At 32.9% G+C, this 27719-nt stretch overlaps 1 protein-coding gene across 4 annotated transcripts in view; it reads left to right on the forward strand.

Moving 5' to 3' along the window:
• Positions 1 to 27719, forward strand: part of LOC117178254 (protein outspread) — a 368009-nt gene that overhangs the window by 73817 nt on the left and 266473 nt on the right. For all 4 annotated transcript variants that reach the window (XM_033369600.1, XM_033369601.1, XM_033369602.1 and 1 more), the window contains exon 2: positions 19765 to 19845. In XM_033369600.1, coding sequence (XP_033225491.1) covers positions 19765 to 19845 — 81 coding nt within the window. The remainder of the gene's footprint in view (positions 1 to 19764; positions 19846 to 27719) is intronic.

The raw sequence follows: 27719 nt of genomic DNA on the forward strand, positions 1-27719 counted from the left end.
ATGAAGACGCATATAAATACTGCCATCTAAAAGAGATCTTTTTGATAAAGTTTTTTTCAAGCATTCCAAATGCAAAGAATAAATATCCGAGCGCGAAGCGCGCGGTGTAATTATGTTCGAGCGCGAGGTAACCTATTATCGAGCGCGAAGCGCGAGATTCAACGGTCGCGCGCCTTAGGCGCGCTCAAATTTGCGAGCGGGCAGGTTTTTTTGTTTAAAGTTGAATTTCTGGAATAAAAATCTAACTTCCTTCTTGGGTTTAAAATTGATATTTTTGATCTGAAAATTTAACTTTTTTGTTCAAAAGGATACTTTTTAGATGAAAATTCAACTATTTAGTTGAAAATTAAAGCATTTGCTTAACAGTAGAACGGTTATGTTAATTTTTTCTAAACACAACTGTTTTTGGTTAAAGTTTTTGATTTAATAACCGACCATTTGGTTGCAAATTCATGTTTTGAGGTTGAAAATGTTTGGCCTAAAATTAATTTTGGTTGTTGAAAATTCAACTATTTGATTAGAAAATAGTCTTTTTGTTTGCATTTAATATTAAATTCAGTATGCCAATTATACATTAATATGATTTAAAGGGATTTATTCCCCTATTTTCGTGAAAAATCACCTATTACCCCGGTTTTATCGATCAGAGAAAAGTCGGTAAATTTTTGAATTCGTATTCTGTAGCAATTCTGGAAATATACGCAAACATAAATGAAATGTTTACGTTATTTGCTAATTAAATTTGGAATTTAAAGCAGCCTTTACTGAAGTTGAAAAAACTCAAGTCAACATTGTACGATTCTCGGGACTCTTGTCTTCATGGCTTTCAGTCAGTCGCTCTTGGAACTTCCTGGTCCGAATTCATTTAACCCGGTTTAAATTGAATAAAATCCGCCCAGAAACCAGCTTGCATGCTGCATAAATCAATTGTCTGACTCTTGATCGGTTGCTGACGTGATGCGAAGGTTGATTAGCTTATTGCTCAATGTACATTTGTCTCCCTTCTTTTTCTCCGCCCCTGTGGATAGATTATTACCAACCTCTCACGTACGTTTTGCAATAACAATGCAGCTGTGCATATAGATATTCCAGCCTACCGGTCCCTAGTTCGAGTATAGTTGCCCAAGAGGAACGTTGGAGGTCGAACACGTGGGATGGAAGCTTTGCATCTTGAGGAGAGCGAGCGAGAAGCACAGAAAACGCGTAAGGATAATTGCAGACTGTGGCCCTCGTCTGCCATTATTCCTGCAAAACGCTAACCGGTACTAGATGGAGAGGTGAGAAGCAAGATTTATCCGCAAAAAGAGCGTTGTCGATATTTCTAAAGAAAAGCTTCTTGGTAATTCTACCCCCATTTCACTTTTTCTTTTCCAGGAAAGGACACTGGAATGATTTTTACTGGACGCTTATGAACATATGGCAGACAAGGTTTATAAAACATATCTATGATTTAACGAGAAGATAATTCTTAATTTCCATGTCACACGATTTTACAGATCAATTTCCTCTAACCTCTAAACAATCCTGTCATCATAATTGGCTGTAATTAAATTTAATATTAGGTGTCGTGATAGAGGTACGGCTTTGCAAGTAGTTTTGCGTGATAAATTCAATAGAAATATATAGGTAGTAAATCATAAAGTACAGTTTTTCTTCATAAATGTCATAATACAGTGATGTCCGGTCCATCGTGAATTTAATTATGTGCTTGAAGTACATGACTATGCGATCCTGGAAACGCAAATTAACCCGAATTAACCTAGCGGTACCATATGGTAACCCTATACTAATTTTTGTGATATTATCCATCTGTTGTGCAACCGCTGCCGTACCAATCTTCCCGATGAAAGATACCCGATAAGTTATATGTGGGATAATCCGTTGCATCTTTTTAAAAGAATATAGTTATAATCTGTTGGTTCAAAGCCCCATAGATGAGTGACAATAGCCATCTTCCAAATGAAATTTCTTTTGATTCTAACAGATATTAGTCGGGGTAGACGAAAAACTTCATTGTCAAAACGCCCTGGCCCAGTTTTAATTTTACTTGACCATTAATATCACAGCCACAAAAAAAAGTGTGCGGATCTGGTAACAAGACACACGTATTCCTATGGATTTTGGGGCGCTTAATTCAAATTCGGTATCAAAAATCACCCATCACGTCATGGTTCAGCCATAACCTCAAAAATGAAGAAAAATCATGCACTGAGGCAAATCAATTTCAAAATAATGCCAGTGATGCAAATTTTCACTTCAAAAACATGTCGACAACTGTGAAGGATCAACCCTTGTCTGATATCAACTTATTTAACATAACTTTACCCAACAGAACCTGACCTCACCTAACCTGAATTAACAAAAATTGACAGGAAAGTATGGCGGCAAATAGTTAATAAAAAGAGTGTCAGTAGTGTGAATGACGCCTGAAACAAAAGACCTTGGCTACTAATGGACCCAAGTGGGGAACCTTACATAACGACTTCGTGAGGTTCTTTGCTTGGGGTGATTGCTAGAGAGATTGATCAGCAACCTGGGTCGGAGCAGTGTTGCGGAACGAACGTGTTATGTACTTAAATAGCACGAGAATTCTGGATCAATCTGAAAAATCTCTATCCCTTCCACACACTACTCCTTTCCCCTACCGAGTGAGTCACGCCTACCCCGAAAGGGAAATGGCTAAATGGTGTAATAATAATAATAATAATGATAATAATAATAATAATAATAATAATAATAATATTGAACTACACGTAAAGCTCTGGAAGCATATTTTCCCAGTAGCAAATGTGTGCTACATCGAATGGGTCAACTCGAGTCTAACCTAAAAATAAATCTAACCTAGCCTAACCTAACCTCACGAAACACGCACGTGTAGCTATGTAAGCGTACGGTTCTCAGTCTTAAATGTGTGCTATATTTAATAGGTTAACTCGATCTTAACCTACAAATGAATCTAACTTAACAGAACCTAACGAAATTTTGCTTAACGAAACACAACTTAACTTAAGTGTTCCGTTGTAACACAATAAAATTAATTTCATTGTACTACAGGTGGTTAGAAATTTAGACTCACATTACTCATTTGAAGAAACTTAGAACTACAAGTAGAATTGACCCCATTTCAATTAACCTGACAATGTTTGTATCGTTTGTGTTTCGTGAGGTTAGGTTAAGTTAGGCTAGGTTAGATTTATTTCTAGGTTAGGCTTGAGTTGACCCATTCGATGTAGTACACATTTGCTACTGGGAAAATATGCTTCCAAAGCTTTACGTGTAATTCAATAAATTTCTGTTAATTCAGGTTAGGTGAGGTCAGGTTCTGTTGGGTAAAGTTATGTTAAATAAGTTGATATCAGGCAAGGGTTGATCCTTCACAGTTGTCGACGTGTTTTTCAAGTGAAAATTTGCATCACTGGCATTATTTTGAAATTTATTTGCCTCAGTGCATGATTTTTCGTCATTTTTTGAGCTTATGGCTCAACCATGACGTGATGGGTGATTTTTGTTACCGAATTTGAATTCAACGCCCCAAAATCCATAGGAATACGTGCGTCTTGTTACCAGATCCACACACTTTTTTTGTGTGGCTGTGTATTCAAAGAACAGCGTTTTAATCTTAGAACATGTATTTTCAACAACAACACATTTCGATCCAAAAGAACGAATTTTCTGTCAAAACAGACGAATATTGAACAGGGCAGTTAAATTTTCGACCATCAAAGATACACCTCTACGAAATACACTATAACCAAATTAAATTTTAAACCAAATAATAGAAGTTTTAACGAAATAGTGGAATATTACTGTCCAAAAAAAATCAACCAAAAACAGTTACATTTTTAAGCTAAAAACTCGAATGTTTCAGAAAACACTTTCATTTACAATGAAATAGTTAAACTTTAAAGCACGAGAGACGAATTTTCATTTTAAAAAAAATCAATTTTTAATCAAATAGTTGATTTCCAACCTTCAAAGATGAATTTTTAACCAAAGGTTTGAATTTTAACTCATAAAAGATTAAGTTTCATCAACAAGAACAATTGCACTTTCAACCAACTAATTAATTTTTCAAATCAAAAAGACTAATTTTGAGAAGGGACATTTGAATTTTTCAACAAAAAAGTAAATTTGCAACGCAACAGTTCCATTTATAATGAAAAAGAGGGAATTTCAAATTATGATAATCACTTTTCTATCAGAAAACACGATTTTTTAACTAACAAGAATATTTTCCCTGACAAATTTTTTATTTTACCAACCAATTATTATTCAAAGAACAGAATCTTTTATAAACGGAATAAAACAGTTTAAATTTTAAATTAACAATTTAACCGTTATTATTCTTGACAGTTATTTAAAGTACCTCTTAAAGAAATTTCATGACTTTTGCAAGATTTTTTCTTAAAAATCCATGACTGCTCTGAATTTTTCTAGCCAATAAAATTCCTTGACTTTTCGCTTAATTCCAGATTTTCCCTGAACTACTGTCACCCTGTTAATAAATCCTTCAGTTTATTATTCTAATATGATTTCAACAGCAAATTTCTGGAGAACAATCATCAATGATTGAACAGAAAGCACTCATTGACTGGGAATTTCGCAGAAAATTCCTGGATATATGTGAACGAGTCGGTTAATAAATGACTTGAATAACCTTTTTACGCGTTCTAGCTGAGATAGGCGGATAAAGTAGTTAGATTGCGCACGAGAAGTTGGAAGCGAGAAGCGAGAATGGAGATATATCGTCGGTGACAGAAAACCCTGGAGTCGTGGAAGGGATTGGCACAGTAAATGTCCTTCCTTGGCGAAAGGAAACGCAATTTTTTCCCAATAAAATATATAATTTTCTATTGGGACTTGTATGCCAGTGATGCCCTTTATAATGGGAAAGACTAGAGAAAAAAGCGTTTCTTGACTGTAGGCGAGTCTAGTGACAGGAGTGGAAAGACTGCGCGGCAACTCTTGACTGACCTAACCTAACTTTGATTCTCCAGCGATGCAGCACGACTCGGCTTCGACCGACCGAGGAATCTTGGAGAGATCCCGAAAGGGAGTATGGAAGAGTTGGCAATACACGTGTAGAAGAGTTGAAATATGTGTGTAAGATGGATATCCACGTATGCATATAGGTGTGTAAGCTCGTGATGCGCACTTGTCGAGAATGACTGGGCGAGCCTCACGCGGTCGTGACTGCGTCGTCGCCTCGGGCAATGACAGGTATAAGACGCAACTGCAGCGACTAATGCCACTTCTCCTGGTCCAGCCGCCATTCCTCTGCCACTCTTTGCTCGGTTAGCGAGACAAGATCTGATATCAGGGTTTACTTGTTTCTGTAATACCAGAAATACCTATCCTAAGAATCCTATCTAGATAATTCTGAATTAGCCAAGTTTCACTAATTGCTGCTGAGCTGATGTTCCACTGATATATGAATTTGGAGAAGAGGCTCTTGCTAGTTGCTGTGGTTCAGGATATACAGCACCACTCTTATAAATTGATCTTGAAACTTTACAATTATATCATTGAGCGGTTATTTCTGGGCAGGGTAGCATTATATTGCCATACACGTCATTTTACTCAAATAGACGGTTACTCATCCGCGAATTACAATACTTTTACAATATATAAATTGCTATTTTCCCTTATTTACATTATCGTGATGGTAATTTTCACTTACAGTCATGTGGCAAAAACGTGTTCAAATCCTAACCATGGAGAAAAATTAAGATCATGAGAACACGGAATGAATTGAATTGATCTGAGCAATAATCGCTGTCATGCTTCGTCCAAGGGACTGGAAGCCCGAGAAAACCTAAAGATCAGGAAAAAGGCGAGGAATTTTGTTGGTTAGTCAAAACTAGAGAAAAGTTGAAGATTTTTGAATAAACAACTGCCTTGAGAATAATAACTTTTAGACTCAGGGAATTTTGAAAATAAAGTTTTTTTCCACCCTGTCTCCTAAACCTGGACATTAAACTGTTCTAAAAAAAGTTACCTGATGATCCCAGGATGTCCGAAATTTTATTTACTCTCGGAAGGTCACTATGTAAAATAAAACAGAAATTGTTTTCGAAATAAAAAAATTAATTGAAAAAGCTGTAACCGTTTATAAGCCACTATTGGAAATTTAAAAATATATAACTAATGTTTAAAAAATATGCACACATTTTGGGAAAAATTTAGTGTCGAATTTGAAATTTCTTTATCTTGAACCTAAAAAAACCACAAATTATTTTCAGTCAGCTCAAACGATTCGATTAATTTGAGCAATTTCACTCCGGCCTATTTTACTGTGTCGTAATGAAATCTTTCATTATTAAATAATTTGTGATTGAATACGTTCAAAGTTGAACAATTTGAATTTTTATATAAGAAACAATATTTAAAGAAGAATAGCAAATATATAAAAAGAAATTAAATAAACTTAAAAAATTAGGTCATTCTTGAGGATACTTTTTTAGTTACCTCTATATACTTTTTTAAAATTATTAACGTACTCGTATAGCTACAAAGATAAGACTTACTTTATTTAATCTTAAACTTCAAGTAATTCAATGAGAATTGATGGATTTGAGCTCAATATGCAATGCGCCTTTCTCCTTTCTGTATAAAAATCGCAATTACCAATCACGTGTTTGTATGATCAGAAAATATTTTTTTGACAACGTTCATTAAACCGTTCCACGCTCTGTTTAACGGCTTCCTGTCCGGTTTCGAACGATTTCCTGTCGCCCGATACGGCCACAATTAACTTCCGGAGCAGCCGATTTACCGCTTGTACCAACTGCATATTATGGGTACATATTCAAGCTGGTTTGGTGATAAACGCACCGAGCAAGAGGAACCGATTCGTGAGTGGAGAAATCCCTTCATGGCCAGACCGGGTTCAACTCCCGTTTCACTACAACTCCAATTAATTACATTTCTTAATAAATTTAACATTAAAGCTTTCAAAATTGAAGTACTTAAAACTTGAATTCATAAAATTTCAGCTCATTCTTTAATGCGATAATTTAAAATGAAATATCCAACTATGACGCTTAGTTTATTCTCACAAAGTGCGGATTAGTAAGATTAGTTTATAATTGGAAAGCAGTAAAATAGAGGCTAATCTGATTTATTTTCAATATTTACATTTACAACTCAATTTATTGAGCCTGAGAGGTTATAAGTGTCAGATAGATGTGTTTTATGCGAGCTGCGGCCTTGAAAATTAAACAAGGAAAAACCAGGGTTGGTCCTAATGTTGTCTAGAGACTCTTAGAGGTCTAGACTCTAGAGACTAGAGGACCAAAAAGGACGTTCGAGATATGAAACGTGTCCTTGGCATGCTTAGACAAATCTTCGCGAATCGTTTTCGATCTAAGGTCGCCCCAGTTAAGCCCACGTTTAATATAATCACGAATGAGGCCAATAATAAAATTTGCGCTAAGTGGGCGATGTCCCTGCATCATTATCACGGTTTCTATATAAGCGTAAAGTATTTTCACTTGCAAAAATACCTGCCTTAAGGGCACTAAACTAGACATCTTACAAGAATTATCTAAGACCTCTTATTCCGCCCACAGATCCACATCTGTCCATCCAATTTTCCATTTAAGAGATTCATGAGATTCACTTTATTGAGAGTCATGACCTTCGTTATTAAATTCATTTATCAATCTCCATTTATGATAATAAATCAACATTCTTTTGAAGGATATGATTTACAAAATTGTACTCGTAGTGATTCTATTATTAAAATGTTTATCCGTGGGGTTGATCAGTCAAAAAATTTGGTTTACAAGGCTTCGTGAAATCTTTTGAAATTTGTGAAATCTTGAAATCTGGTTTTCATGCAAAAGTCTAGTGGTCAATCTTATGTTTATCACTGGACTGTGAAACTACTTTAAATAATTATAAATTGTTTAGTCCTGCAGAGTTAAATTTGAAAATTCAAATGGCCAGGAACGCGTAAAAGTTAAGACTGTGTTTTTCTTCGTTTTCGTCCTGCATTGCCATTTGCTTCCCAATGAACCAGATCGATTACCTTTTACCTACCAGTTTGCTTGCGACATGTACATTAAAAAACGGTCAAGTACCGTGACGAACATCAGTATATTTCTTTCTCTCGCTGTGGATCAACGGGTTTCACGTCCTCCTATTTTTTGCTTGCCGTTCGGAGGACTGTGGACAAAACGGTCATAAAGAGGTGCTCACACGTCACTTTCGCTCGTTATGAAAGCTGCTGTTGCCTGCAAGAGGAGCGCGTAAAGAACAGCGTCTCGGATCCAGCTAATGTGCAAAGCGAGTTTCTCGTGACAGTTGGTGGCATTGCACCGACAAGTGTTGCCAACAATTAGCACTCTCAGTTGAACAAATTAATAAAATTCTTCTGAGGATGTCCAGATTTCTTGGGCACAGTTATAGTTGAAAGTCACACATCTTTCTGAACATGTATGGTAACCTTTTCACGTTCAGAAACTAAAATTATTATCGAATTTGGGTTTAGAACGTGAAAAGTGAATGAAAGGTGTCATTTTCTAAAAAGAGACACGAATAGTGAAAGATGCATTGACAGTTTCCACACTTTCACTTGAAGTCTAAACAAGAAAAGGGATTTCAAAGAAACTATTTTAAAACTATAAGTGGCGAAAGTGGAAAGTGTCTACAAAACTAATGCACAAGAAAAATGTACAAACTTAAAGAAGGTATCAACTTTTTTCGAAGGTACTTTTAGCTAGTCTGTATGTCAAAGAGTGAAGTTTATTTTTCTTTTTTTTTAAACTCCTAATGTTCTAATTTGAAATTATACAATTTTAAATAGGTACTGTAAATTTTAAAGCTTCGAGAGAGTTTTATTTTGAAATTTTAAGTTTTTAATATTTGCAACATATCCAAATTGAGTAGTTAAACATTTAACCCTTCATAGATGAATCATTTTATATCTTAATATTGAAAATAGAGTCATTTCTAATTTTTGTGCCTCGGATACTAGAAAAATTGTCTGAATGTAGAATCTTATATTTTTTAGGCATTAGTAGATACATTCTGGTCTTACTCCTGAACAGATCTTGACTTTAAGCCGAATTTTAATTATTACCGGAAGAAATTACTGAACAGCTTTTGAACTTTTGCTTGGAATCTAGGCATTTTTTAAAAATTTAGATTCTTTTACTTAGATTTCATGAACATTTAAAGAATATTTGACATATCCGAAACTTCGAAACCAGATTAGGAATATATCGTGAACTATTTTTTACTTGTGCAATCGTTCAAAATTTTACCATTTCTAATATTATAGTATTTCCATCAAAAATCAATTTTTTATATTTAAAAAAGAAAAAGCTTAACTACATTATTATTTTCTTGAAAGAGTGATCATAATTTAAATAAAATTTAAAATTTTAAATGATGCACTACAATCACTTAATATGTGAACAAACATTTGTTAGTACCCAATAATTTCTTCTTTTTATTAATTCGTAGTTTAAACATGTTTCTCTTAAAATGGTAAAGCTATCTAAATTCTAAATAAAATTAGCGCAAGGTGAAGCTATTTTTGGTCAATATCTTAAAGAGCTATCGCAAAAATAGTGTAATTTGTAATGTTTCCCTAAATTGTAAATAAAGTCTGTTATTATAAACATTTTTCAAAGTTCTTCGGCTCTTTTTAAAGGTAATTTTCTAAAGAATCACGCAGCAGCAACTTAGCAACATAATTTTTTGTTTGTTTTGCATTGTCAAATTAATTTATATTTTGAAGAATTTTGTAGAAAATTCATCACTTATTCCATATATTTAAAAAATTTGTTTCTCAGCAACAATTTAAAAAAATATGCTTCCATGATTTTTGTTGCAAATTGAACTACTTAAACCACCAAGGAAAAATGTTTACAATTCCTGTGATATCTTATTGTGATGGTGCATAAATTTACCTTTAAAAATTAAAATGAGCCCAAGAAAATTGAAATTTTTTATTATTTTGGTATTATTTAAAAAGTAAGAAAACATTACAACTTTAACTAGGTATTTTGCAATAGTTTTTTTTTTTTTAATTGACAACATGGCTTCATCCTGACGTCATTTTTTTAAAATATAGATATCTTTTAATCTATTTAAGATAAAAAAATTAACTCAGAATTAATAAAATGAACAATCCAAAATTAATATTAAGAAGTGATTTTCACATATTAAGTAGGGGTAGGTTTACGATAGTTAGATTAACTTTGAAGTGAATATTACAGAGAAAAAATAAAATGTAATCTTTGCAGCCATTGTAGACTAATATTTACATGAAACAAACAATTTACTTTGTACATGAAGATAATTTATTGCGCTTTCATTGGTTTGTAAAGAATTAAATAACTAAATGAACGGAAGAAAACCGCGAATTGAACTGGAATTTAAAAACATCCGTCGGATGGACCCTCTGCCTAGTGTTAATTGCCTAAAATAAACCATTTTTAGCTAAAAAACTGGGTTTTTAAATATTTATGATCGCGAATAATTCTTGCAATCCGGGAAATGTTTATCAGTTACTTCCTTAGATCTTAGCAGGCACCCTCGAACTTATGAATTTTGTTTATTTTTATTTAAGTAAGGTCTGCGATTATGAAACCCGAAGCAACCTTGTCCCTGACCCCATCTAGAGGAGCAATTTTCTCGGGCTTGCAGGGGCTTACGCTAGAGGAATAATTTTTTCTCCTGTCCGGGGTGTGGAAACGCCTCAGAAGAAAAGGGTTATATTCGAGAAAAAAGTCTCGTCGGCTTTATGAGGGAATAAAAGGAGCCACTTGAAGGCTTGCGCGATACTGGATTCACGCTTGGGTGTTGCTGCTCTTTCTTTTGAGAAAATTACGGCTGCTCCTTGTATGGGCCGACATTAGCTCGGCCTCCGGCTAGACAAAAGACTCTCGGCCTCGTACGAAACCTAACCTCGTCTAACCCTACCACGAGGGCTTCGTACCGTGGTTTCCGTAGACGTAGGAAATACAGAAGTGGTGTCGACCAAGAAAACATCCGACGTGACTGGCATAATTGACCAACAAGAAGAAAAACAGATAAAGGAAACTGATTTGATTGTATACGCACGAACGCAGTTTGTAACGAATATTGTTTGCTTGGCAAACATTCTTATTCTAAGTAGGCTTCCTACATTTTATCTCAACCACTTTGAAGAAGAAAAGAAGAAACAGTAACTCACAAGGATAAGTTAAACTCTTCGGAATTTCGTTTGGATTCATACTCGTCTCAGTAATAGGTTATTGCCAAATTTGTAATATACTCGAGAAAAATGGCTTTAAACAAATCAATGCACGTTTGCCATTTTTCTCAACAATAGCTGAAAAGCACATTTTATTGCTTTAACATTTTTCAAGTTTGGAGAAGACCAAATAATTGTTAGTAGTTCTTACATAATCCTTAGCTATTTTTTTGTCGTATTTGCAAGATGCTCGATAAGGCATGAGGTACATCGTGAAAGATGATGGAGAAGGCAAATGATTATTTATTAATGCAGGAGGAATGAGTCTCTGAGATTGATGATTCACACATAAATAAAAATAAACAAAGTCATTCGTGTCACACATTCAGGGATATACTGAATACCGGATTTGCGGTCCAGTTAGTCCACTTGGGCCGGATTATCTCTGATTAATGACGGATTAATTAAAACGAAATAAACTGCACGTTCAGACAGTGTAATAAATAAATTTGAAATTCGTTCTGATCAAAAGAGGGTAAGTCTCGAAATAAAATTCTTGATCCTAATTTATGTACTCATTAAACAATCGATTGCGTGTCGTAAAATGGATAGTCGATGTTTTTGTCGAGGTCGTGATAATTCAGCGACAGGCGGAACGCATTGATGAAGTTTCGCGGCACGCAATTTAGAAACGGAACGGCTGTCCGGTAATATACGACGACAGTTCTATTCTCGCTGAAATCGGCCTTGATGCCGTCGTCGGCCGTCCTCAGCGATAAATGCAGCAACGATTCCGTTGCAACTTGCAGCAGAGTGCTGTCAATAATCACGAATCCTGAGCACCGGGACACATTGAATTATGCGACTTGTGGCGATTTTCCTATTGGCTTGGTTAGTACGCGACACGCTCTGGTTGGTTAACGAGAACCCTAGCTGCTAAGATGTTTAATTGCATCGGTTATGCGCTGCCGCTGCCTCGCTGTGCCCATCCCATGCAACTATTATACACGCTGTCCTGTCCAAATAAATCATCTTCCTAATGGATGTACAGTGCACACGTGCATCTCGCCCCACACGCTGTTATATTTTTTCTTCTAAACATGTAATCTTTACTCTTTTATTTGGATTTTCTGCTCTATATATATTTTTTAATTTATCAGACTTTTCATTACTACCCGGGTGGAAATAATCCCATTTGGCCCTATTATAAGTCGGGCACTAATCGGGAGCTAGTCGGGTTATTAATTTTGACAAAGTACCCAGTCGGGGACTAATCGGGGACTAGTTGGGCTTTTTGTTGTCAAAATTTCAGTCGGAGCCTGGTCGGTGGTTGGTCAAGGGCTAGTCAGGCCTTTTTGTTCACTAATTTCCATGCGGATAATCTTCAGGCTCTGATTGGGAGCTAGTGGGGCTCTGGTCGGGTTATTATTATGTTTGAGTTTTCGGCGAGGTCTTAGCAAATGAGGTAATATCTAAAAAAGCGTAATGATTTTTTTTATTCTAAAACACTAAGAATATATTTAACAATAATTTTACACCGTTTTTTGGAAAAAAAATTTATTAATGTTAAATTCATCTCAAATATACTTAATAAATAATTATTAAATTAATTATTTTGTACGAAAATCAACTTTTTATAAAAAAAAAACGATCAAAATCTTCAAAAAGACGTAATCTTATTTTTTTGTAGTATTTTTTAGAAAATTTCGAATTTCTAGGAACATTTATAAATACCTTTGTATGGAATTTTAAGAAAATCCATATTGGATAAGATACATATAGATGTAGGTGAAAAGTCTGCTGAAAGTCATAAGACTCTAAATTTTTACAGATGCTTATTTCTAAATTGATCTGAAAGATTTATATGTAAATAAAGTATAATCCTTTATGGAGTTGAAATTGGGAAGAGACAAAGTTTTTGATTAATCAGTGAAAAGCAGTATCCTAGTAGTAAACTATTAAGCAAGGTGCAGTTCAGATTTCGCTACCACCTTCATTTGAGTCTTGCGGTTATGGACTGGTAGCTTTAAAGAAAATCCGCAAGGGCGCGACGTGTCGCCTCTCGCGCAACAGAAATGACGCGTCGAGTGTTTAAGACAGCAATCCACACGTAACGAAACATAATTATCTGGAGTAGAGACTACCGTGACCAACATGGCGCTCCATCAAAGCGAAGCTCTTCCATCGCTGCGTTGCAGCTGAAGTTTTTTTTACAATTAATGTTCCACAAATTTGGGGGAATTTTAGTCATATAATTTTACGCATTTTTAATCATAGGATATGTTCCCCATTAAATCTTGGGTAAATTTGAGCACTTATAATATTTAAAAAAAGTTTATGGAGATTTCCGTAAATAATAAGTATTTTGAAAAACCTTTAGGGAATGTTCCACAAACTTTGGGGAGTTTGGTTAATATTCCACGTGGATGTATTATCATATGACCCCTACTAGTACCCGATCAGGCCCCGACTAGGATAAGTCGGGTCACCTGACTAGCCCCCGACTAATCTACCGTGACGCTACTGGTTGGGGGCTAGTCGGGTGACCCTACTAGCCCCCGACTTTGAGTGGGGTCGAATGGTCGGGAACCAGACTTGGGGTATCAAATTGTTGCAGCTATTTTAATCTAGAATTTCAACTCAATATGATTCGCTTTAGAGGATCAATGGAAATTAGGGAGTACAACTTCGATGCCTACTGGCATTTGTATGCAAAATAGAATGACAGTTGACGATTTTCAAAAAATATTCCTTTCCGTCAAATTCAAGTACTGCAAATCGATAATCGATCCTTGATGGAGATTTGCTGACATTTGTAAACATTCATCCAAAATCTCAATAATCATAAATCTAAATAAACGGAGCAAAATAAATGACTTTGTTTTCAAAATTTGATTAACAATTCAATTTTAAATGATTTTCATTGATTATCATGCAGGTCAGAGTTCTAAATAATTTAATAATGTGTTAAATAGTTAAAATTTTATGACAGATAATTGATCTCGAAATTTGAATCAATTTGATTATGAATATAGGTACCAAAACGTTTCACTCTGTTGTTCCTTTTTGTCGCATCAATTTTATACCTGGTATTTTTTTAAGGCACTTAGGGGAGACATAGCGGTAAATTTTAAGCATTTGTCTGTATGGATATAATCTTAAATGGAAGAGAAGAGGGGTAAAATGAAAAACAATAGCCTATTAATCAAATCCATTTATAATCAGTCAGGCAGATACCAGTAGACCAGTAGCGTCACGGTAGATTAGTCGGGGGCTAGTCAAGGTGACCCGACTTATCCTAGTCGGAGCCTGATCGGGTACTAGTAGGAGTCATGTAATACATCCGCGTCTAATATTAACCAAACTCCCCAAAATTTGTGGAACATCCCCTATAAGTTTGTCAAAATACTTATTATTTACAGAAATCTCCATAATCTTTTTTGAAATATTTAAAATTGCTCAAATTTACCCAAGATTTAATGGGGAAGAATATCCTACACTTAAAAATGCCTAAATTTATGTAATGACGCGTCATTTCTGTTGCGCGAGAGGCGGCACGTCGCGCCCGCGCGGATTTTCTTTAAAGCTACCAGTCCAGAACCGCAAAACTCAAATGAAGGTGGTAGCGAAATCTGAACTGTACCGTGCTTAATAGTTTACTACTAGAACACTGCTCTTCACTGATTAATCAAAAACTTTTTCTCTTTCCAATTTCAACTACATAAAGGATTAGACTTTATTTGCAAATGGCAAACCTTTCATATCAATTTAAAAATAAGCATCTGTACAAATTTAGAGTAACTTATGACTTTCGGCAGACTTTTCACTTACATCTATATGTATCTTTTCCAATATGGATTTTCTTAAAATTCCATACAAAGGTAATTATAAATGTTCCTAGAAATTCGCAATTTTCTAAAAAATACTCCAAAAAAATAGGATTACGTCTTTTTGAAGATTTTGATCGTTGTTTTTATAAAAAGTTGATTTTCGTAAAAAATTGTTAACTTAATAATTATTTATTAAGTATATTTGAGATGAATGTAACAATAATAAATCTTTTCTCCAAAAAACGGTGCAAAATTATTGTTAAATATATTCTTAGTGTTTTAAAAGAAAAAAATCATTACGCTTTTTTAGATATTACCTCATTGGCTAAGACCTAGCCGAAAACTCAAACATAAGAATAACCCGATCAGAGCCCCACTAGCTCCCGACCAGAGCCTGAAGATTATCCGAAAGGAAATTAGTTAAAAAAAAGGCCCGACTAGCCCTTGACCAACCACCGACCAGGCTCCGACTGAAATTTTGACAACAAAAAGCCCAACTAGTCCCCGATTAGTCCCATACTGGGTACTATGTGAAAATTAATAACCCGACTAGCCCCCGATTAGTGCCCGACTTGTAATAGGGCCAAATGGGGTTATTTCCACACGGGAAGCTGAGTATTTGAACTGAAATTTCCGGAAGTTTAGAGTATCCAAAAATTTCGGGAAGTTTTCGGTAATTCATGGTAATGTTTTATGTAATGTAATAATAAACATTTGTTGGAAAACTTTTATTTTTGCACAATTTTTTTTTTTTATATCGCTTCTTACTTATTTTTTTTAATGATCAGATTTTATTGCATGAAATCTTATTTTCTCTAGAATAAGATTCGGAATTTTGTCTGCATCCAATGTTTGAAAATCGTATTCTTTAATGATTAAAGTCATCATCAAAGAATTTTTAAAGGAAAAAAAAACAAATAATAATATTTGATATTAATATATTTATTTAAAAATTGGCTGCAGAAAAGTTGTGTAGAATCTTCTTCTCAAGGAAAAAAGCTTTCATTCAATAACATTTAATTTTTGTGTGTCTCAAAGTTTTTAAATGAAAAATTATCTTTTTTCTCTTCAATAATACCACCAATAATAATATTTCAATTTTCGAAAGTGTAATGAAATATATTTTTCCCGAGACCTGCCAGTAGATTTTTTTGCGAAGAAATTAATTTGCGCATTCTTCTTACGAAGTACGACAGATACGAAAACTGTCAACTAGAAAGTTTGATAATCTGAAAAAGTTCTAAAAAATGCTCTCATACTCTTTCATGCTGACTTGCAATGTTTGCAAAGAATTGGTTTTAATTTATTTTTTCTGAAAGAAATTTACGTGACCACAAAAATGCTTCGACTCTTATAAACCTAATAAACTGACAGAACGTATATCAACAACAATTTTTCCGAGAAAATGGTATTTTCTTATTTTTCTCACAAACGATGCAAGATATCGTAAAAAAGTAAAAGGTCCTCCTTCGTGAAGTACGGATTGTCTTTTTCTCTAGTTGGATAAATGCAAGTCATCTGATTTCCTCTAGGTAAAAACAAGTCATTTTGTCACCAAGAGATTCTGCAACTTGAAACCTGTCTGAATTAAACTGAATTTGGTCTAATTCCTTCTCCCGCAGGAGATCGAGAGACATTTTCAGAAAGATTTTTATCAGCAAAGGAAAAGGGCGGAAAACTTTTCTTTCTCGAGCGCAGCTTGTCAATGTTCGCAAACAGCTTGGTCGACGCAAAATTGATAGGGTTGTCAAATACGCTAACTTTTATAAGCCATCTTGAAATGCAAATAGGAAATAAAAGGGTATAATGATCGTGGATGCGCCGAGTGTCTTTCAAGTCGGTTTAAAATTCAAATCTTTAAAATCTGATAATAGCTCGCTATAACCTATAATTTATTTGGACTTTCTTCTCCCTCAATGGAAATTTGTCTCGGTTCTTGTCTTGCATTCTGAGTGCCGCTATCGTTCGAAGTCTCATTCGAAGACGAATCAGGCGATGCATTTCAATGGAGGATGTCTTGGCGATGGGCACGCGTTGGCATCTAAGCAAATGCGACAGACGTGAGAACAGAACGGTCGTCTCTTGGCCAATGTTCAGGCGTGTATGCACGAATGCACGCCGCGTGTTGTGCATTGTGTTTACGCGCGGTCAGTGCTCGTACATACGTATATACGTACATGCGTACGCACAGGCGACGCGTCTTGCGATGAAAGGATAGGAGTAAAAGAACTTGATTCCTCATTTTATGACTGAAGAACACACATACACACACGCAAATGTATATATATATATATATATATATATGCCGCCGCGCCGACTAGATATGATGAATGCCAGATGTCTAGCGATTCTTTAGAAATAGAACTACCCACGTGACATGCGGGCATACAATATTTCACACTGTTAGAAAAATCTGCCTGATTTCTAAATTTTAATGCATATGCATTGGAAGTTTGTCCCACTCTCATAAAATGAACCAGTAACATCTCACTGCTTAAAACAGCGAGAAGTATATCATTTTATCAAATTTTCAGAAATTTGTGTTAAGTAAGCTTTTCACAACTTTTTGTCGTGTATTTTAATAATTAAATTTAGTTTAAAATGGGATAATTCACTTAGGATTTCCCTTTAATGGAATTTTCAGTTAAAAATACCCATGGATTATATTAAGTTAAAAACTGTATAATTTGTTTATTAAAATAAATTTAAAAAAAAACAATATTTTGACACATAGAAAATAGTATCAAAATAATGTATCAAATAGTATCAAAATTACTTTCAGCTATTAGTATACCTAAAATTTAAGTTTCATTTGTCATTTAAAAGTTCTTGAATCAAAACGTCTAAATTTTGGAATGTTTACGTAAAACGCAAGACATTTTTGATTTATATATATTTTTTTAATTCAAATTTTTTTCACTGATAAAGCAGAGTCTCATGTCAAAAGTATCCAGAAACAGTTTCATTCCTCTAGCATATAGCGCATTTATAAAGCCCACATCACATCAATCCCTCAAGTTAAAAAAAATTCTGTTAAAATACACCAATATAAAGAGTTGAAATGATTTCACTGATAATAGCAACATTTTATGCCAAGAGTATTTAAAAGTGCTTTATCCCTTTAGCGTATATCGAACCCCTAAATGTAAGAGGTTGATTTGCGTTGGGTTTCACGTGCACTATAGGTATGAAACTTATTTAAAATACTTTTGACATGAAACTTTAGAGATCAATTTGAGGTGGTTTTCACATGCGCTAGAGGGTTACAATCTTTTCTGGATACTTTTGGCATGAAGTGCTGCCATTTTCAATTTAAAAATGTCTACTTTTCAAATTAGTCTCTTCTTATAGATTTTTTTAAACCTAGGGATTCATTCAGGATATGTAGGCTTTGTAAAATATTGCGATACTAATTTATTAGTTATCTTAACTATTTTTGCTTGTTCGTTTTATTACTCGTTTTATTCAAATTACAATGCGGGTAGTAATAGTAACAAGCAAAATGATTGTATAATAAACTAGCAGCGGCATCATTTACAAACCCATGAAGTTAAACCTACAACATATTTTTTTCAGTGTAGACAGATGAAAGTTTCTTCTGATACTGGTGAAATGAAACTCTGCCGTAATTAGTGAAAACTTTTTGATTTTTCAAATTAGTGTATTTTTATAAATTTTTTAAACTTTAAGGGTTGATTTAGGTGGGGTTCCACATGCGCCGGAGAGATGAAATTTTTTTGAGATTGCTTTTGCATTAAATGCTGCCATTATCAGCAAAAACATTACGACTAAAAGAAATTCTTGAGTTTTTCGTAAACGTTGCGAACGTTAGACTCATTCCAAAGGCTTTGATCTCTAAAAAATTTGGTATACAAACCTTCATGAAATGTTTGAAATCTCTTGAAATCTTTAAAATATTTTTAAAAATTTCGGAATTTTTAATGTATTTTTATAGCTTTGATCATAATTATCGACAAATGTATAAAAATAATAATTATTATAATTATTAAGAAACTATAAATGAAATAGGAATTATATCCATTGGATTAAGGAACGCTTTCTTATAAATTAGACTTCAAAATATCATAATGATTGTGTATAGCTGCAAACTAGTACGTCTTAAGAGAGTATATCTTGTATATATTATACTAAAAACGTTTAAAATCCGTCTTTTATTCAAAAGTCGAGTGGTCAACCTCTCGCAATCACCCTTCACTCTTCTTTCTCAAATAAATCCATTTTATTTCAATCTCTATCTCCCTATAGTCTATACATTGAAAACTGTCTATGATAGTTTGAAAAGGGACATTTTTTGCATAGCTACGTAAGATTAAGTCTTTTTCTTATTCCCTCATACACACAAACCCACATCTGTGATGAATTTTAGAAGTAGAGCTTATGTTTCTCAGAGCGGTAAATGAGATCTTCTGTATCTTCTAAGATCTAAGGGATACCAATGTTGCAAATCGCCTGGAAGCATCTCGAGAAATTATTTTGTTCTGAGAGTAAAGCTCTTCCTCTTGCAATAATATAGTTCCAGGAAGGTATTCACGAAGGCTAGACGTATACCGTTTGAAAGGTTCATTAGCTCTCCGGTGCTGTAAACGGTAGATTGTTTCGTAGACACGCGTGCAACTATGTTTGTTACATGGTATATACTATATACTATAACTATATAAAGCTGTAGCTCATAAGAAAGATAGAGGTGAAAAGAGGAGTAAATGAAGGACCTGATTTATGTTTCAGGCTACGAGGAAGATCTCCAAGTGCGGGTACCTCTTCGTGGCACCGGGATGGGACTTCTCGAACCCGCTAAACCGCACGAAGGTAAGAGTCTTTTTTTTTGTACTCGCAGTAACCGACCTATGTTCGAAATGCCCTCAGGGTAAGACGACACTTTCTTTCCGGGCATTGAAGTCTCCATTTCTATTGTCTCATCCAATACATGAAGTGTGGAAATTTTATACAATACTTCTATTATATAATTTTTTTACCTGAGGAATTATTATTTAGATTTCATTGTTTTTAGTATTTAAATAACAATAAGTGGCAAATAATTTCATTCCCGCGTGCCTAATTTACTTTTAGTGAAAAAAAACTTAACCCTATCACTTTAAATGACAATTTATATAATTTTACGAAATAACGTAAAATTGGACGAGTTCATTCTGAAACTGTAAAAATGAGAATGTCAGCGATCCAACATAAAATTTTACAGAATAAATAAGAACAAGTTTTGTATGATAGGTTTTTAAATAAAATAATTATAAAAGCAAATTTCCACAGCAATTCTGCATTGAAAATGTGAAAACATCACGAAAAAAAATTTAATCAAAAGTAAAACAAACTTCTCATTAAGAAGCAAAATTTCTTTCTCCGATCGATCCAAATAAATTTAAAAATTCTTCTACACCTCGCAACGTTTCGACCAAATCTGTCGGTCATCCTCAGGCAATACCTTATATACGATTTTTGCCCATAAAAAAATTGCAGTTCGATGAATAATCGAACTTGAAATAATAATTCCGAAATAATTTCCGAAACACATAATTTTTTTTTTAATTGGGAAAAACCTGAAAAAAAAAGAAAAGAAAAGAGGCTCCCAATAATTAAGATTACATTTTAAAACACTTGAGCGAACCTACCTACCTGCTTGTTCGTCGTGTGACTGTCGTTGGTTCAATCAAGTGTTTTAAAATTTAACCTTAATTATTGGGAGCCTCTTTTTTCCCCCAATTAAAAAAAATTATGTGTTTCGGAAATTATTTCACGCCGTCTCACTTTTATTCATCGAACTACAATTTTTTTATGTGCAAAAATCGTATATAAGGTACTGCCTGAGGATGACCGACAGATTAGGCCGAAACGTCGCGAGGTGTAGAAATATTTTTATATTATGATTAAATTACTGACTCGGATTTCCTTGTCTTTTTATTTCAAACTTGATCGTAAGACCGAAGAAAAAATTGAACTAATGTTCATATTTAAGTTGAAAAAGCATTTGTGGGAGGGGGGAGCAAAATGGCCCTTATTAAGTTTCTTGATTTTGGCATTTATTGTTGGCATAGGAATTTAAAAAATCATGAAAATATAAGAATGACAACTGGACTATGATTAGAAATAAAATTATTTCTATAATACATGATCACAAATCTACTTGAAAATTATTATTAGTCAAAGAATATTTCATTCGTAATTTTAAAAACTAAGCAATTTTTGGTTGCAAGTGGTTAAGTTGGATAATTTCAAATTTAATAATTAAATTGTTGGGTAATTTTCCAGATTTGATAAAATTCCAAATTTAAAGCCTTGAATATTCAGTGATTTCCATTTTTTAATAAGTTTTAATTGAACAAATTTTAATATATTTCAAACAAAGCATTTATGACCGGTCGATCTCAGGCAACTCAGCTATGTTTATGGTGTATATGTAAAAGCAATCGTTTGTTAATTTAAAGGCACTTACATTATTTATTTTTAAAAATGTTTGAATTTTTTGTCAATTATTTTTAAATGAAATAATTTGAGTTAGATATTAAAATTTGATTTAAAACATAAAAAACTCAAAAAATCTAAACATAAATATGTTTAAACTTAAAACTTTAATAGTTGCAACATTTTGAAGCTGGAATATTCAATATTACATAATTAGAAATTTAAAACTTTTTGAATAGAAGAAATTTTAATTTTAATTGAATAATTTTTAATTTGACCATTCATATAATGGTTTGGTTTTGAATTAAAATTGTTCAAAGTGAAAGATAAAAAGTGGAGGCCTTTTAATAATTGAATGATTATTATTTTCGAATGATAAGCTAATAATTTCGGATATAAATTAAATTTTCAAACTTATGACCCCTAGGAATCCAATAATTTCACTTTAATAGTTTATAAATTGAAACATTTTAAACAAGTAACGTTGTGTAAAGAAGAATTTTGAATTAATTCCTGAAAGACTACCAGATTTTATTTTAAATTGGAAGAAATAGTCGAAGTCTAGAAAATAATAAAATTTCAAATAAAAAGTACTTCAATTTCTACAATTTATAATTGAGAGCCTGAATAGTGAAATAATTAATTTCATTACATTAAAACTTGAATAATTTTAAACAGAAAATTATAAATAACACAATTCTAAATATGACTTGCCTATAATCTTATAAAATTTCAAATTGTTCTATTCTGAATATTTTAATTTAAAATAAACTCGAATTGAAAATGTTCAATTCGAAATTTTTCTGTTGAAAGACTTCGAAATAAAAATGGTTTAATTCTGATGGCTTTTACTTCAGAATAGTAAAATTTGGATGAATTTTTTGTCTTCAGTGACCACCCTGAATTCAGGTATCACGTCTGAAAGGGAAAATGATTTATTCTATAATTTTCTCTGAATCTTTAACCAGTAGGAAAATCGTGATTGTATAAATTTGAAAACGAAAGTCGTCTCTAGGAAATATCCGTAGTTCATCTTCGGATTTGTTGACTATCGGTGAGCATAAAACAGTGCATGAAACATAATGGTTTCTGACAAGACAATGAAGCTGCAAGCAAAAGAGAAAAGTTGGAAAGTATTGTCGCTCGAGGCGTGTCCATGTGTATGAGTCATCATATCATACGAATATTACAGAATCGCTTGTCATTGATTGGATACTTCCGTTTTATTCGTTAGGGCTAGGTGTGTAAAGATCCAACGATAGAGTACCGACTCACGCCCGCCGTCGATTGCTGTGTAATTTTCTTATTATCGAGAAAGCACCGTGTGTGTATCGCGTGCGTTTTTCATCGCGGACGCACATTCACCAAATGCTGCAAGGAGCAAGTGAAAAAGGTAAGCGAAGTGTGTTGTCGACTTTCTCGAATTTAGAAATCATAACTCAGTTAGAAAAGCCTTCAAAAGTTATGGCAAAACCATATATTTTTTATAAGGACTATCATTTTTGTATGGGTTTGCTGACATTGAACCGAAACAGTAATACAGGGATCAGTCTGTTCCTTTTTTTAAATTAATCCCCCTCTTTCCCCCTTCAATTTGAAAAATTCATTAAAATGCCAGTGATCGAAAATTTTGACTCAATTTCAATCAATCAATCAATCACATGCCAACTTGCTCTAAAACAGGAAATACGGAGATTTTCGACGATATTGGAGAATACATTTTTTATTAAGAAATTAATGTAGGTGTTTATATTAAATCTTAAAAAAGCCACCATAAAGATGAATTTTTAACCAAAGAGATTAATTTTCTACCAAATAAGACGAATTTTCAAGCTAGGAGATGAATTTTCTTTACAAAAATTTAAACATGAGCAACTATTAGAGGGCACTTTCGCTCAATATTCGCGAGATACCCATATCGTATAAAAAGTTTTCAAAAGTAAATAAAATCTTCTTTAATCCCCTTTTTGAGGAGAAATCGTATTTTTTTAACAAAAATTTAACTACTGAATGTCCTTGGTAGAAAGCAGTTTTCTTTAGGTTATATGTCATAGTCCTTAGACCTCACTGGACACTCGCTACGAATTTTCTGCATTCTACCAATCGAGCATTTGGATAATCGGCCGCGATGAAAGTGATACGCTATTAATTACCATGATCGAACCAGAAAAATAAACTCCCACACTTGTAACCACACGCAGCGACACCAAGTGATAAAGACTTTAGCGGCTTGTTTTTAATCAACCTCGCTTCCATTCCCAATTCAAATCGCGAAAAAGCCGAGAATTTAAATACTTGTATATAATTAGAGCCATGATTAATTTTCAGCATTAAATGCACTTAAATCCCCTAACTGCTTTATTTAGCACTAAAAAAATTAAGTGGAATTATATCTCTTTATTGAATTATTAGTTTGCATTAAAGTCCCACCGAGAAAAGGCAACTGAACTTATAATTAACGATTTGCAAACAAACTCATTCCTTTTCCCCCAGATCGAAATTTATGATTTTCAATTACATGGTCAAGCTTCGGGTTAATTTTGCAAAATGTCCATTAAGAAGAAATAAATACTGTTAAAATTATTTAATGCGCTTAGCCGCCGACACTCAATAAATGAACGACTTTTCTTAACTTAAAAAAAAAAAAACTACTTCTTGCGACTTTTTAAAGAAAAATGCAACTAATCGACAATTTTACTGTTCGGCATGTTATCCCTTTTCTCCTTTTTTTAAAACGTATTCCCTATTTTATTCTGGTTTTCAAGCAACTATGCCTTTTAATAGTTTTTTCGCTTAAATACGAACTGAATTAATAGAATGCAATAAGAATAACTAATTATTTCAAAGTTTTTTTGCGAACAGTTTGACTGTTTGGTTGAAAATTTGAATTCTTTTGTTGAAAATGATTTTTCTTGTTGAAAATATAACTGACTTCTAAAAACGTCGTATTTTGGCTTGAAAATTCAACTTGTTTTTTTTTTGGATAATGCAACTTTTTTGGTTGAAATTTAATCTCTTTTATTTGAAAATTCGACATTTGATTGAAAATTCAATTAATTTGTTCAACAGTCATCTTTTTAGTAAAAAATAACTGATTTATTTTAAATTGATCTTTTTAGATAGAAAATTCGTCTTTCTGGATTGGAAATTCATATTTACTGGTGGAAAGGTCATCTGTTTCCGTTGAAAGTTCATCTTTCTTGGTTAAACATGAATTTTTCCTTGAAAATTTAACTATTTATTTGAAGTTTAATCTTTTTTGCATAAGAATTGGTTGACCAATTGACTCATTAGTTTAAAATTTATCTTGGTAGGTTGAAAATTCAACTATTTTGTGGAAAATTTCTTTGATTTGATTTAAAGTCCAACTATGTGGTTGCAATTGCCCTGTTTGGTTGAAAATTCATATTCCTTCGTTAAAAATGATCTTTTTTATAAAAAATTCAACTTTTTATACAGATATTTCAACTTTTTTTTAAAATATCGTCTCTGTGTTGAAAGTTCAACTGTTTGGCTAAAACTTCAATTAGTTTATTAAAAATTAGTCTCTTTTGCTTGAAAGTTCTCAATCATTTGCTTCGAAATGCAATTATTTTCTTCACATTTTTTTAAATTGTCTATTTGATTGAAAATTAATTTTTTAGAGTTGAAAAAGAACCGAATTTTTGTGACCAGTACAAAGCAACGGACTCTTAAAGAACGACAGTAGGATAAATTTGTCTTTCTTGAGTATATGTTTTTTAAATACTAATTTTTCCAGGCATACTTCTTTTTAAGCCTCCTTGTGCAATTTTGTTACACAATTTACTTTTTTGTGTTTGTTTAAGAAAAAAAATCTCCTATAAAAATGAAAACTAATCTTTCGGGTTTAAAAGTCCACTGATTAGTAAACCATTCGATTAATGTTAAATTTAGTAGTATGACTATATTAATTTTATTTAAAAGAATTTATTCCCCTCTATTCGTGAAAAATCACCCTATTTCCTCTGTTTCGATGGAATTTTGTGAGTGAATTATTAAAAAATGAATAATTTCATATTCAAACTGTACAGTCTAAAAATATAAATCATAATTTTTGCGCAATTTAAAATTTAAAATGTTAAAAATGAATTTTCTTGAATGATTGTTAAAACATTGCAAGTTTAAGGGTTATTTTAATTGTACAAAGAATATTTAAAAATCACTAATAATTATGTGTCCTACATTCCTAAAGAAATAACGTTATGATTTCAGTCATTCAGGGTCTGATAGTGCTTTTTTCATTATGTTTAAAAATTTCATTCTACTTTTTGTGGACTTTTTTCAAAATTCCATGGGACTTTCTTTGTATTTTTGCGATTTTTTTTTAAGCCTTCTGGTCGATCCGAGCCCTGTCTTGGTAACTGGATATGTTAAGGATTAAGTCTATTCTGGAAGTTGTCGCCTAAAATATTGAAATGAAATCGAGAGCAACGGGTTGCAGCCGCGAGTCCGTAAATCTCGGGTCCCCTCGCCGCGGGCCGACGGAGAAAGTGAATAATTAGAGACCGCCTTAAAGATGCTTGCCCGTGCGGCAAATGGTGCGTGATAGCAATTAATGCTCGAGTGCCTAGTCCTTAATTAGGTGGACACCGTCAAATCTGTAGGTACCGCGCACACACTGGCGAAATGGTCTTCTTTTTTTCTAGCACTTTTTCGTGGCGGAAAATAAAAATCCCAGGAAATTAATGACTGCGGTCGCAAACTGCCACATCGTAGTCGAGTGTGAAAGTAAAGGTGCTATTATAAAGTTAAATTAACTCCTCTCTCCTAGCAATTATTTCTCCGCTGTTTAAAAAAAAATGTGAATTTCAATGAACCGCACTTATGGAAGGAAAGTTTCTTTTCTACGATACTCGAAACAGTTAAAAAATAATCACCGCTAATAAACCGATAGATTACAGAACAGAGTCCATCGTAGTTTCAATTTAATTTTATCGTAAATATCAGCAGATACTAACAAAAATAATTAGCATAATCAGGGTATCTACCTGACTGGGAAATAACCCAAAATTTTTTAACTGCGAAGAAACTGATAATAGGGAATTTTACAAGAGAATTACAATTCTGACTTGGAGCAGTGAATTTCCTAAAAAAAATTATATATACAATTCCATAATTGATACAGGGAAAGCTAAACAGTGATAAGCCAACGTTTTGGGAAATTAAGTTAACATTTCGAAATGTTTTACCCTAATACTTGGTATTTAAATATATTCAAACATTTAAAAATTTTAAAGAATTAATATTGATTTTATGAATGATACTAAAATGTTATATTTTTAACTAATTTGACGGTTACTATAGGATTTTGACAATTATTTAAAAATCATAGATAATATCGAAATTGAACAAAAAGGTCGTATCATATATTTTGAATTTAGGACGAGGAATTTCCGTAAAGCATTACAATTTTTTACTTTGGGACAGGAAATTTCATTAAATAATTATAATTTTGACTGGGCCAGGCATTTCCGCAGACTTATGATTTTGGCACAGGGTAATTGATAAAGCAATAATAATTCTGAGATAGGACTGGGAATTTTCGTAAAAAAAAGGAAATTTCATTAGGAATTATAATTTTTACTTTAGGATTATAGAATTTTAATTCTTCTTGTTCAAAATCAGAATTCGTTACAATTTTAAATTTTTCTCCTCCTAATTTTGTAAAAAAGGATTTGCCATAATTCTGAATTTCAATAGAAAATTTTTTATTAAAAAAATATATCTTCTGAGTTTCAAGGAGGAATAAATAAATTAATATAAAAAAGCCTGTGAATGATTATAATTTTGACTTTGGAACGGAAAGTTTTGTTAAGAATTATAAGTTTATCTTAGAACCGGAAATTTCTGACGTAGAACGAGAATTTTTTTTAGAGAATTTTAATTCTGACTTATAAATTTATAAGTAACTGAAAGTTACGTTGGTTGTCTTTTTTTACATTTTAATTGTCAAAACAATTTATAGACAGAAAAAAACGTAAATTTCTTAAAAGTGAAAGTCGTTTTGAAAATTCCTTGTTTAAAATCAGAATTTATATGAATTTAAAGATTCTTTTTCTTTGCATAAAAAATATGCCAAAATTTAAAAACTTCCATTTTCCAAAGTTCAGAAAAAGGAAGTTACTGTATGTCTGAATTATAGCAGAAAATATTATAAATAAATATAATTCTGACCTGGTCAGGAAATTTCCGTAAATAATCATAATTTAGATTTTAGAATAGTGAATTTTCATAAAGAATCATTA

This window comes from Belonocnema kinseyi, chromosome 8 (genome assembly GCF_010883055.1).
Source record: "Belonocnema kinseyi isolate 2016_QV_RU_SX_M_011 chromosome 8, B_treatae_v1, whole genome shotgun sequence".
In the NCBI taxonomy this organism is placed as follows: Eukaryota; Metazoa; Arthropoda; class Insecta; order Hymenoptera; family Cynipidae; genus Belonocnema; species Belonocnema kinseyi.